Below are 14,143 nucleotides of genomic sequence, written 5' to 3' on the forward strand. Positions count from 1 at the left end.
TTAGGGGTGTACTCACTTTTGTTGCCGGTGGTTTAGACATTAATGGCTGTAAATTGAGTTATTTTGAGGGAAGAATAAATTTACACTGTTATATAAGCTGCACACAGACTGCTTTTCATTGTGTCAAAGTGTCATTTTGTCAGTGTTGTCCCATGAAAAGATATACTTAAATATCTGCAGAAATGTGAGGGGTGTACTCACTTTTGTGATACACTGTATATATATATATACATATACATACAGCGGGGGAAATAAGTATTGAACGCATCAACATTTTTCTCAGTAAATATACTTCTGATGGGACTATTGACATGAAATTTTCACCAGATGTTGGTAACAACCCAAGTAATCCACACATATAAAGCAGTCAAAACAAATAAGTCCAAAAATTAAGTTATGTGTAATAAAGTGAAATGACACAGGGAAATGCATTGTTCAGGTGTGATTTTGGCCCATTCTTCCACACAAACTGTCTTCAGATCATGAAGGTTCCGGGGGCGTCTTCTATGAACTCTGATTTTCAGTTCTTTCCATAGATTTTCAATTGGATTCAAGTCGGGTGATTGACTGGGCCATTCTAGCAGCTTTATTTTCTTGGTTTCCTTGGCTGTGTGTTTGGGATCATTGTCTTGCTGAAATGTCCACCCTCGTTTCATCTTCAGCATCCTGGTAGATGGCAGCAGATTCTTATCAAGAATGTCTCGGTACATTTCTCCATTCATCCTTTCTTCAATTACATGAAGTCTACCAGTACCATATGCTGAGAAACAGCCCCACACCATGATGTTCCCACCTCCAAACTTCACTGTTGGTATGGTGTTTTTGGGGTGATGTGCAGTGCCTTTTCTCCTTCAAACATGGTGTGTGCTATGACATCCAAAGAGTTCAATTTTGGTCTCATCTGACCAGACTATATTCTCCCAGTATTTAATAGGCTTGTCCAAATGTTGTGCAGCAAACTTTAAACGAGCTTTAACATTTCTTCAGAAATGGAGTCTTGTGCGGTGAGCGTGCATAAAGGCAATTGCGGTTGAGTGCATTACTTATACTTTTCTTTGAAACAACTGTACCTGCTAATTCCAGGTCTTTCTGAAGCTCTCCGCGAGTGGCCCTTGGCTCTTGGACAACTCTTCTGATTATTCTTTGGACTCCTCTGTCAGAAATCTTGTGAGGAGCACCTGGTCGTGGCCGGTTTATGATGAAATGATGTTCTTTCCACTTCCGGATAATGGCCCCAACAGTGCTCACTGGAACATTCAGAAGTTTAGAAATACGTCTGTAACCAATACCATCAGTATGTTTTGCAACAATAAGGTTGCGAAGGTCTTGAGAGAGCTCTTTGCTTTTACCCATCACGAGATGCTTCTTGTGTGACACCTTGGTAATAAGAAACCTTTTTGTAGGCCATCAACTAGGACTAAACCAGCTGATATTAATTTGCACTGATAGGGGCAGGATTGCTTTCTGAATACTGACAGATTTCAGCTGGTGTTTTGGCTTTCCATGCCTTTTTGCACCTCCTTTTCTTCATGTGTTCAATACTTGTGATACTGTGTCATTTCACTTTATTACACATAACTTAATTTTTTGACTTATTTGTTTTGACTGCTTTATATGTGTGGATTACTTGGGTTGTTACCAGATGTTGGTGAAAACTTCATGTCAATAGTCCCATTAGAAATACCAGAAAAATGTTGATGTGTTCAATACTTATTTCCCCCGCTGTATATATATGTATATATACAGTATATATATATATATACAGGGGTTGGACAAAATAACTGAAACACCTGTCATTTTAGTGTGGGAGGTTTCATGGCTAAATTGGACCAGTCTGGTGGCCAATCTTCATTAATTGCACATTGCACCAGTAAGAGCAGAGTGTGAAGGTTCAATTAGCAGGGTAAGAGCACAGTTTTGCTCAAAATATTGCAATGCACACAACATTATGGGTGACATACCAGAGTTCAAAAGAGGACAAATTGTTGGTGCACGTCTTGCTGGCGCATCTGTGACCAAGACAGCAAGTCTTTGTGATGTATCAAGAGCCACGGTATCCAGGGTAATGTCAGCATACCACCAAGAAGGACAAACCACATCCAACAGGATTAACTGTGGACGCAAGAGGAAGCTGTCTGAAAGGGATGTTCGGGTGCTAACCCGGATTGTATCCAAAAAACATAAAACCACGGCTGCCCAAATCACGGCAGAATTAAATGTGCACCTCGACTCTCCTGTTTCCACCAGAACTGTCCGTCGGGAGCTCCACAGGGTCAATATACACGGCCGGGCTGCTATAGCCAAACCTTTGGTCACTCGTGCCAATGCCAAACGTCGGTTTCAATGGTGCAAGGAGCGCAAATCTTGGGCTGTGGACAATGTGAAACATGTATTGTTCTCTGATGAGTCCACCTTTACTGTTTTCCCCACATCCGGGAGAGTTACGGTGTGGAGAAGCCCCAAAGAAGCGTACCACCCAGACTGTTGCATGCTTAAAGTGAAGCATGGGGTGGATCAGTGATGGTTTGGGCTGCCATATCATGGCATTCCCTTGGCCCAATACTTGTGCTAGATGGGCGCGTCACTGCCAAGGACTACCGAACCATTCTGGAGGACCATGTGCATCCAATGGCGGTGCCGTGTATCAGGATGACAATGCACCAATACACACAGCAAGACTGGTGAAAGATTGGTTTGATGAACATGAAAGTGAAGTTGAACATCTCCCATGGCCTGCACAGTCACCAGATCTAAATATTATTGAGCCACTTTGGGGTGTTTTGGAGAAGCGAGTCAGGAAACGTTTTCCTCCACCAGCATCACGTAGTGACCTGGCCACTATCCTGCAAGAAGAATGGCTTAAAATCCCTCTGACCACTGTGCAGGACTTGTATATGTCATTTCCAAGACGAATTGACGCTGTATTGGCCGCAAAAGGAGGCCCTACACCATACTAATAAATTATTGTGGTCTAAAACCAGGTGTTTCAGTTATTTTGTCCAACCTCTGTACTTTCGGCTATATAGTGCATTTAGTCATATATTGAGTCATTATTGTTGGGTCTGGTTTTCTATATAAAACCTGACACAGTTATAATAGTTCCCTCACTTATCTTACATAAGGTTTCAGCAGAGATGCCAGCCGAGTATAATGGCACTTTCATAATGACCCTGAATATTTTTCCTGTGATGTACCAAAATTCAGGTTGCGATGAGACAACTTATTATGGAATGCAGTGAAGGGCAGATTATTATCAAAGGACTATTTTTCAGTTTGTAACTGAAAGCTTAGATAAGCAAGGACACGAGCAGTTGGCCTGACATTCTAAATGGCGGATATGAAATCTTTTAATCTTTTAAAAACATCCTGTAAAATATAATGTGCATCACAGACAAAGACGGAAGATATCAAGGTTCAGTGTGACATTCTAATCAACACAGAAGAATCATTTTATAATCTCAGTGGTTTAGAGGTTTGAAACACAAAGATACTCATCGTTCAAACCTGGGGGGTTCAGTCGTTTTGGATCTATGTCACCTGGTTTATCTGATTTAAACTTGCTATTTCCTGCTGCACGGCATCAACCTACCAGAGGGGTCATGTGCACACACATGCACACGTTTTCAACCGTAATCTACTGATAATAAAACAAATGTGCGATGAAAACCCATGAAAGGACAATCAGTAAACCTACCACTATGTCTTTTTCTGTGAAATAAAATCAAGGTGGAGGACAGAGTGTTCTGTGTCTTTGCAGCATCACATGGTTACTGCTTTGTCCAATCGTTTGTCCATGTTGGTCCTGTTACTGCATTTAAGTGGGCAGCACGGTGGCTAAATGAGTAGCACTGTCGCCTCACAGCTAGAAGATCCTGGGTTCGATCCCCAGGTGGGGCGGTCTTGGTTCTTTCTGTGTGGTCCGTGTGGGTTTCCCCAGGTGCTCCGGTTTCCTCCCACAGTCCAAAGACATGCAAGTGAGGTTAATTGGAGATACTAAATTGTTCAAACTGTGTTTGATATAACCTTGTGAACTGATGAATCTTGTGTAATGAGTAACTACTGTTCCTGTCATGAATGTAACTAAAGTGTAAAACATGACGTTAAAATCCTAATAAACAAACAAACGAACTGCATTTAGGTAGTTAGAATAAAATGCAGTAGAAAATTAGCTTGAACATCATTTTAATATTGTTTACATACATAGTTATACAGTCATATGCAAAAGTTTAGGCATCTCCAGTTGAATTCCATATTTTATTCATTTTCTGAGCATTAATAATTAACATCCGTTACAGGAACAAACCTAAAAAAATATAGAGCACAATTAAAATAAATAAAAATAAATAAATAAAAATACATAAAATGTGCTTGTACATAAACCATTGGGTGCCCAGGTGGCACAGTGAGATATTCTGCTAGCACACCAGTGCTGGAATTTCGAACTCCCAGAGTTTGAATCTCAGCTGTACTACTATCTGGTCGGCTGGGCAGGCACAATTGCCAGTACCCACAACAGACAAAATTGGACACTCTGCCAAGTGGAAAAAGACCGGACTAAAAAAGGGGGTGGAGTCTTTGACGCTGTGTAAGGACCCTGGTTAGTAGCCCAAAGTGTCTGTACAGAAGTGGAGGAACGCGGTGATCGGGGTGTGACTCTCCGTGGGCAAGACTGGCCTCGTGTAAATCCACAGAGGTGTGGACGAATAAGAAGGGGTCGGTGGACTGCGCACGTGGCAGAAGGGAGAATATACCCTCTTTGGACACGATCGGGGTCCCTAGTAGTGGAAGACTTGTAAGCACTTACTAAAATCGCTTACTACAAGTTATGAAGGCAAAAAGATGTTTCACACAGTACTGACGCTGGGGGTTGAGTATTAGTAGACATACACATTTGTCAAAAGAACTTCTTGTTGTGGATTTTAATTAAATTCTATAAACACTAACATAATTAAGGTTGATTTTTTTTACATGTGTTTTGGCCTTTACTTTAATATATTTGGATACTTAAACAGTCTTTGTATCTATCATGTCTTAAATGAAGAGATTGTGTCATAAGCTCATTGTAAGATATTTTTTCTGTTAGCACATGGCACCGTTACCAAAACACATGTCTCAGTCTTTATTGTGTAAACTTGTAGTTTGTGTGGCATGTTTTTTCATTAAACTCTTTGGCATAATTGTACTACTCAGTGATTCTATTAACATACAGACAAGCTGCCAATTTACATTTTGTTTACTTCATACTTCATGACCTGAATAAGCTGAATAATTTACCTTGAAGTTAGATAAGTAAAGAAATGCTATTGTTAAGATAATTGTGATGCAGCAAACACAATTCAGATAGCTTATAAGATATTTTGTATTGCTTTCAAAGTTGTGAGGAGCATCTGAAATCTCCCAATTACTGCTCACATTATTATTATTACTATAACAATGTTTATTGTTGTACTACTACTACTATAATTATTATTATTATTATTATTATAACAATTTTTATTGTTAGTAGCACTATTATTATTATTGTTATTATAACAATGTTAATTGTTAGTAGCAGTGCTATTATATTACTATTATTATTATTACTATTACAACAATTTTTTATTGTTAGTAGTACTATTATTATTATACCAATTTTTATTGTTAGTTTTTTATATTGTTAGTATTATTATTATACCAATTTTTATTGTTAGTATTTTTTATTGTTATTATTATTATTATACCAATTTTGTTGTTAGTATTATTTTTATACCAATTTTTTATTGTTAGTATTTTTTATTGTTAGTATTATTAGTATACCAATTTTTACTGTTAGTAGTACTATTATTATTATTATTATTATACCAATTTTTATTGTTAGTATTATTATTATTATATTATTATACCATTTTTTATTGTTAGTAGTACTATTATTATTATTATTATCATACCAATTTTTATTGTAAGTACAGTATTATTAATATTATTATTATTATTATACCAATTTTTATTGTTAGTATTATTATTATTATACCAATTTTTATTGTTAGTATTTTTTATTATTATTATACCAATTTTTATTGTTAGTAGTACTATTATTATTATTACACCAATTTTTATTGTTAGTAGTAGTGCTATTATATTACTATTACTACTACTATTATTATTATTATTGCCAATATTTGTTTCAACAAAATGTTAATAAAACTTACTTCTACATGTCAATTTGTCAATAGTGTTAAAACAAAAACTTTTCACTCATGATAAAGCACATTGCAGTATTTCATGGCAAACTAAACCAATAAACTTACAAGCATTGGTGAAAAAAAATGGTAAAATTCAACAATGGTGATATGTACACAGTGTATAACACAAATATACTGAAAAAATAGTTCGCACTTGGCCTTATTTTAAAACTATAATGTTGTCCAGCTTCAACAGCTTCAGTTTAAGAAGTAGCCTAATAGTTTACCAGTCACCCCTGTCAGGCTGCTGTATGTCAAATTTAGGAATTTAAAAACCCAGTAAATCTGGTATTAAAAACAGCTTACAGAACAGAGAGTTAGTTCTATGAGCATCTTCATTGTACAGATTATTCTGATGCTTGTGAATGGTAAATCAATACTTGAGGTATTTACAAGTACCTGCATTTGTGCATAAATCCACAATTTACCAGAATTCGTGCCTAATTTGACATTACATCTTTCGATCGGACCTGATATTTTGCTCCATGTTAACCTCCTGCAGTGACTCAAAATATATTTTACATCTGTTTCTTTTCCCTCAATTGACTCACTCACTAATGATGCTAAAGAAAACAGCTTTAACATGTAATTTGTAAAAGTTGCGGGCTAGTAGGCTCAGAAGTTGGTACGCAGTTTGCTCTGCATCACAGAAGCTTAAAGCCCCTTGCAGGATTGTGATTAGCTTTGTGAAAGCTAAATTATTTACTTTAGCTGCTACTGACAGATGCGATGAATGATTCTCAACTGATTTTCTCCCACAGAACAAATTTAATTTAGCAAATTAGGATATTCAGAAGCTTTACAAATTCTTCTCCATGCTTCATCTAGCTTTTTGGCGTGAATCAAATTGCCAAAAAAAGGGGCTGTACTGGGAGTTGTGAATATAACATTTTTAGTGTTTTTTGTTTTATACAGATTCAGTTTCATATGAACAAAATACTATATGATTATGACATTTTTAACCAAGCAAGCTGCAAACTGCAAAGGAAAATAACAAATAATATCACTAAAGCGAAAAGAAACATAATATGTAACATCCATAAAGCTCAGTACACTCACCACTGTAGGTGACCATCCTGATGGCGGAGTCTCCTTCGCCCAAGCTGGTGATGGGGGTGAGACGCACCTCGTAGGCTTCAGGCTTGATGAGCTCTGTTAGATTATAGGTGATTAACTCCCCTTTCTGTATTTGAATATCAACAGGGATCTCCTGCTCCCACCACCTCTGCTGACCAGCCTAGAAAAAAGCAGCACAGATCAGAAACTATACACAGCAACTTGGGCTCTTAGGATGTTATTATTCACTGGTTGTCAGTTGTTGGACCAGTTTTGCATCCAGAACCACTTAAGGGTTCTTCTGTGTATCAAAGATCAACAAGTATCTAGGCAACTGATGTCTTGTTTGTAAAGATTTCCTGTGCGTTCATTCTATCACTTTTTGATCATTGTTCGGACATCTTTTATCATACAAACTTAAGGTTGACATATATTCCTGACATTACAGATGTTGTTGTAGTACTCGTCCTTGTCCTTCGTTGTGGCTCTGTGGAATTCATCTTTATATTTCTAGATTTTAGACTATGCTCTATTTTTTTTTTTTTTTTTGCAATCTTTAGTGTATCATCAATCATCCAGTTTATTTTTTCAATTACACTAGCCCACCACCACTTCAATCCAAGGTTCAAATTCCCAGTGAGGCTATCGGCCAGTCACGTGTCTACATGCAGACGACTGGCTGTGTCTGGGCATTTTTTGAGGGTAGGTGCCTGTAGCCCTGCGATGGATTGGGATCCTATCTGGGTTGTGTTACTGCATTGATTTTGAAGGTACCTGACCTACTAGTAATTTTGTCCCACTCTTAATTGCAAAATTGTTATAATTAGGCTACATTGAAGTGCTTTTTAAGTGCATAAACAGTCAATTTAAGATTATGCCAGGGCATCTCAATGGAATTCAAGTTAGGACTTTGACTTGACCACTCCAAAACCTTAATTCTGTCTCCTTTGAGCCATTAAGTGGTGGATCTTTGTCCTGCTAAATAAATCAAAATCAGTTATGACAAGTTGTCTAGGTCCTGCAGAAGCAAGCATCCCCAGATCATCTCACTACCACCACCATGCTCGACTGTTGGTATGATATGGTGGAATGCTGTGTTAGCTTTATGCCAGGTCTTTACCCTTGACACCCTTGGCCTTTGTGTTCTAATTGGTCAGCAGTTGTGTTCTAATTGGTCACATTGCAAATCTCCAATGAATACCACTATGTCCAGTGTGGAATCCTGTACATTGACCTTACTAAGGTAGGTGATGCCTGCAGTTTTTTTAATATTCTTTAGTGACCTCCTGGATGAATTGTTGATGAGTCCTTGGTACAAATTTGGTAGGCCTGCTACTTCTGGGATGCTTCAACCCTGTTCCAAGTTTACTCCCCTTGTGAATAATGACTCTCACTGTGGTTCACCAGAGTTCCAGAGCCTTAGAATGGATTTGTAATGCTTTCCAGACTGGTAGATTTCAAAGGCTTTTTACATCTGTATTTGATTCTCTTTATTTTGTGCTGCTATTCAAGATATTCTAGTCTGCATTACATTGCCAGACAGGTTCTTTGTAAATGATGTTTAGATTTATTAGGTCTGGCAACAATCATGCCTGGGTGTGGCTGGTCACACTGAACCCAATTATCAACTGGCTGATTTAGTAGCTAAGGGGGCAATTCTTTTTTACATAGGATAGACCTTCAATGCATTATTCCTTTAATAAATACAAACAGCATCAAGACATGTTATAATATAGTACTTTCTAAGAATTAAATAAAAACTATATAGCTTTGCTTTTTACTGGTACAATCTCAACACTTAATAATCAGGTGCTGCCGAGCAGAAATGTGATCATCTCGAAGTAATTGTGGGAAATGCAGTGAAATAATTAAGCCTTTAATTGAAGTTAAGATGCTGAGATATGAAGTCTTACCAGCCTTTGTTAGTTTGGGCCCAAAGGTAAATAGAAGTGTTTTGTTACTGGTAATCACCTGCATAATGCAGTGGCTGCCCTTAACTTCGTATGCCACTTACAATGCTGTGTCTCTTCCTGGAATATAAATTAATTGGATCTGAGTGGTTAAGTGTGTATACAACAGTTGGAGGCAGATGGCTGTGTTAAATGCCAAGCATGGTGCGAGAGCAACGCACCATCAAATTTAAATTAAGCAAAATTGTCAGTTCCGTGTGACTGGAATGCGTTTCTAATGCATTCTATTAGTTATCCTACAAATGTTAATCATGCATAAACAGCACGGTGTTTAGCTCTAATTAGTCTTAGTGAGATTTATATGAGCTTATTATTTGGCTTGGGTTCTATCTTCATTTGGCATCTTAGGTGTTTTTTTTAACTGTCCTTTGTGCTAATAACAAAGATTTGTTTCCCCAGACTGGCATCCTGGTTGCTTGATGAGCCGGATCATAATAAGTTTATGAGGATTCTGATCAGAGAGAGTGCCAGTGGAGCTGGGCGAGACAACACACTAATCAAAATGTCTTCATGCCAATGCCAGTGCCTTAACAGAATTTCCATGCGTAATTAGCCAGGTTTGTATTGATTCTCTTCTCCAGAACCGTGCATGCTGATTCAGAACTGAATAATACATTTATTGGATAAAAGAGCAAGGAAGAAGGGAATATGGACATGGTGTGGTATAGTAAAAGTGAAGTAAAAAATTAAAATTATTAAGTATTAAAAAATAAGCATTTTAGACTCTTTAGACTGATTCTCACAATTTCTCAGAACCCTGGGCTATAACACCAAGTTTAAAAGTGAAACTGGAGAAAAATCCAGCTGAGCACAGATACATGTGAAGCTTTCAGAGTGAACTTGACGGTTATTCCACGCAAATGCAGATTTGTCTCATGTATGCATGACATTTTACCGCACCTCTCAAGCCGAGTGCTGAGCAAAGCAGCAGTCGCACACACGTTGTATTTAAGGGAAACGTTGAGTTTAAGGGTAAAAATTTCTTGATGAGGGGTGTTGAGTTTCAAAGGTTTTGAGTTTAGGGGACGTTGAGTTACAAGGTACCACTGTAATACGTTTTTAGCAATAATGTAACAATAACAGATGTTGACAATCTGTAACCATAAAAACATTGATGAGGTTGCTAAATTGCCAGTAAAATAGTCAATCACTAACAAGGAATTAAAATGGCATTTATACCTTTGTACACTACATAATTAACTTGTATGGATGAGGTTAAGGGTAATTTAGGGCATATCCCTGCTTCTTTGAAAGCTGGGGTCAGAATGTAGGGGCAGCCGAAATGGTAAAGGTCCATGCTCAAGGAACCAACAATGGCTGCATGACAAAACCAGGATTCAAACCCACAACCTTCTATTAGGTAATCCATAGCTCTGCACATTAGTCTACTATAAATATTTTGTTTGTATAGCATATTTTTAGAAATTACAAAATAAAAATATGGACAAAAAGAATCTTCTCCACTTTATATTGTATTGTACATGGGCATAAGGGGAATTAAGGCATGAACAAATTGTATTGATCTTTTTGTGGTTGTTCTTGTAACTCATGTATCTTTATAACTGTTGTATCTTTAAATGTGGCTCAGAGAAAAAGAGAATAAAGAATAAAAACAACCAAAGAATAATCAGCAAACATAAAAATAATAATAATAAATAGCTAACAGTAAGGAGATTAATGTGTTTGACAACGTTGATGATATAATCCTAATTTTGTAGTGGCAATGATCACGTCTTTACTCTTTTTTTTTTAAGCTTAGTTTTGCAGTTCAAGCCAGGCTGTTGAAAAGCAGCCACAGATAACAAAAAATCATCCATTTTAAAGTTGTGAAGCCCGGCAGCCTCCACTATTAATTCAAAGGCTGTAGCGAGGGCAAAATGATAATGATTCTGGGGAAACAGTGAGGAACAGGCTATAAATAGCAGCACATCCCTCTACGTACAGGGTTACTGGTTGCTGGGCTACAGTTAAGATTTGGGCATCGGTTGTTTATTTATTTACAAGAAGTCTTGTTTCAGAGCAACAACCCCCACTTTCTTATTCATGTTCAATCACTCCAGCCTGCTAGGGGAGATGAAGTCAGATCGTTGATCAAGAAAAACGGTTGGGAGTTTTTTTCATGCTTTTGTTCAATTACTCCATGAACAGGAGCATGAAAAAAGCTCACCGAGTCATGAACGCGACTGAAGAAATCTACTCAACTGACTCAGATAGATGTGCGATGCTGTTGCAATAACCCAGCTTTAATTGCTTTGCGCTTCGGTCCCAAGAGAAACTGAGAGTGCGCAGATGAGTTTTCAATTGCATTTACTGAGTTTTCACTCAAACGCTGGAGGCAGATGTTTGCTTTCTTGAACATATATACTATTATTTATTTTACCTATACTGGTAAAGTTCACTGAAATTCAGAGAGCTAACCCTTAGATCCACACACCTGAAAAAGTATTACATCCTAATACGTTCTTATTCATTTCACTGGAGATGTAAATCTGTAGCTCTCCATTTCAAAGTAATGATTTCTAATTTATGCCTCACATTTTTAAAAGAAATGTTTCATCTAGCATTTTACTACTTTACTTTTTTATGCATTTTCTCCCCTTTTTCTCCCAACTTTAGCGTATCCAATTACCCAATTGCATTATGCTTCCTCTATACTGATGTTGATCTCCACCCTGGCTGAGGAGAGCCGAGACACACGTGTGCAGTAGCCGACTGCATCTTTTCACCTGCATGAGGCCGAGTTCATATGCAGATCAGCTTTGTGTATGGAGAGCCCTGATCAACACATTATCCCTTGTCTCTGTGCAGGCGCCATCAATTAGCCAGCAGAGGTCGTATTTGCATCAGTTATGAGGAATCTCAGTCAGGCTCTCACCCTGTATGAACAAGCCAAACGTTGTTCATCTAGGCACCCAGCCTGCTGGATAAATGTAAGCTCTGGTGTGTAAGTACTGTCCTTTTAAAGAACTGTAAAAGCATTAAAAGTATAAACCTCAATTCTGACATTATGTAAAATGCCATTATTTCAATGTGATTGAAATATTGCCTCTGTTGTGCATAATATAGTCTTAATTTTCATTGCTGAAAGCAGCGACCAACTGTGTTTTTTGACCAAAGCTTGTTAAAGAATTTTCATGCTGTGATATCCATTACAGAAACATGAAAGTTCTTAATGCAGGGATTAAATGTCACGGGCATTTCAACTTTTCAGTTTTTAAACTTTATCCTTTATGCACAAAGATACACTGATCAGCCATAACATTAAATTTACCTCCTTGTTTCTACACTCACTGTCCATTTTATCAGCTCCACATACCATATAGAAGCACTTTGTAGTTCTACATTTACTGACTGTAGTCCGAGACTATCGCTCATCTATTGCTGATGTTTGAGTTGGTCATCTTCTAGACCTTTATCAGTGGTCACAGGACGCTGTTGGCTGGATATTTTTGGTTGGTGGACTATTCTCAGTCCAGCAGAGACAGGGGTGTTTAAAAACTCCAGCAGTGCTGCTGTGTCTGATCCACTCATACCAGCACAACACATACTAACACACCACCATCATGTCAGTGTCACTGCAATGCTAAGAATGATCCACAACCCAAATAATACCTGCTCAGTAGTGGTCCTGGGAGAGTCCTGACCATTGAAGTACAGGGTGAAAGGGGGCTAACGAAGCATGCAGAGAAACAGATTCTTGTTCTTCTTGTTGTGAGATGACAGTGTTACCCACCGAGCCACCGTGCCATGCCATGATGATTAATAATCTATAATGTTTAATATTAATAATAATAATAGTAGTTTGTCTTGTTTTGTCAGGTTTTGTTAATTTCAAACCATGAATCTGTTTTCTGTGTTTTAAAACCTAGAGTATGTCAGCATAGTCTACAATGTAAAAGTATGCATGGGCTACACAAATGTAATATATTCATTTATTATTGGTGGTTCTGCTATTGTAAGACCTACTTACAGTATCTTATAATTCTGCAAAGGTTATTTATTTTTCAAAACTGTGATTGGCTTGCAAAGTCCCAATTTTCCCACCATGACCAGCAGGAAACCCAACTGTAACTTATTTATGACTGGCTGCAAGCAAGTGTAAGTAAAATACTGTATTATATTGCAGCACTAGCACCAAAAAGGCACATACAATTCATAAAACCCCAAAAAACAGCGCAGACGTAGTCAGTAGCATTTGGACAAACCATAAACAGAGTGGAAGAATTGGACATACTGATTCAACCTGATAACTCTATTACAATTTAAAGTCTCTTTAATAAAAATCTATAACAAGAGGTCTCATACATAGAGTTTTAATTCACTAAAGCAATGAGTCCCAAATTTAATAAGAATATTTTCAATTCCCCTCACTCTTAAACACATTTTAATCTGTAAAATTGTAAAATCTCATCTCCAAATGCAAGGGTTACTATGATGAATAATGTTTCTTTAATTTATGCACGTCTACGTTTTGTAATTGTAAGACCTACTTATAATTTTGCACAAGCAATTTATTTTTCAAACCTGTAAATGACTTACAATTTTCCCATCACGGCCAGCAGGAGACCCAACTGTAGCCTCTCTTTAAGCACATGCAGTAATTATACATGACTGGCTGCGAGCAAAATAACGTTCATAAGACAGCAAGAAATAATTGATCAATTTTAGTCAAATGCTGTCAAATGCTGTAGGGTCTTACAATAGCAAACCGTGCACATCTTCTGCATCCAAACTGGAATTTATTTTAAACATTGAACTAAACTGCAACTTTATATTAAACAAAACAAAATCAAGTGAAAAATCCCATTTACAGTGGAATTATTACAAGTGACCTGCATTATGTATCTGTTACTGTGTAACAAGAGCTTTCACCCATCGCCCTCGCCTTCATGCTGG

The 14,143-nt window shown here is 37.4% G+C and overlaps 1 protein-coding gene across 1 annotated transcript in view; it reads right to left on the reverse strand.

Moving 5' to 3' along the window:
- Positions 1 to 14,143, reverse strand: part of LOC134320089 (MAM domain-containing glycosylphosphatidylinositol anchor protein 2-like) — a 312,736-nt gene that overhangs the window by 33,824 nt on the left and 264,769 nt on the right. The window contains exon 11 of the mRNA XM_063001391.1: positions 7,281 to 7,458. Within this exon, the coding sequence (XP_062857461.1) occupies positions 7,281 to 7,458 (178 nt within the window). The remainder of the gene's footprint in view (positions 1 to 7,280; positions 7,459 to 14,143) is intronic.

Source organism: Trichomycterus rosablanca, chromosome 9 (assembly GCF_030014385.1).
Source record: "Trichomycterus rosablanca isolate fTriRos1 chromosome 9, fTriRos1.hap1, whole genome shotgun sequence".
Classification (NCBI taxonomy): Eukaryota; Metazoa; Chordata; class Actinopteri; order Siluriformes; family Trichomycteridae; genus Trichomycterus; species Trichomycterus rosablanca.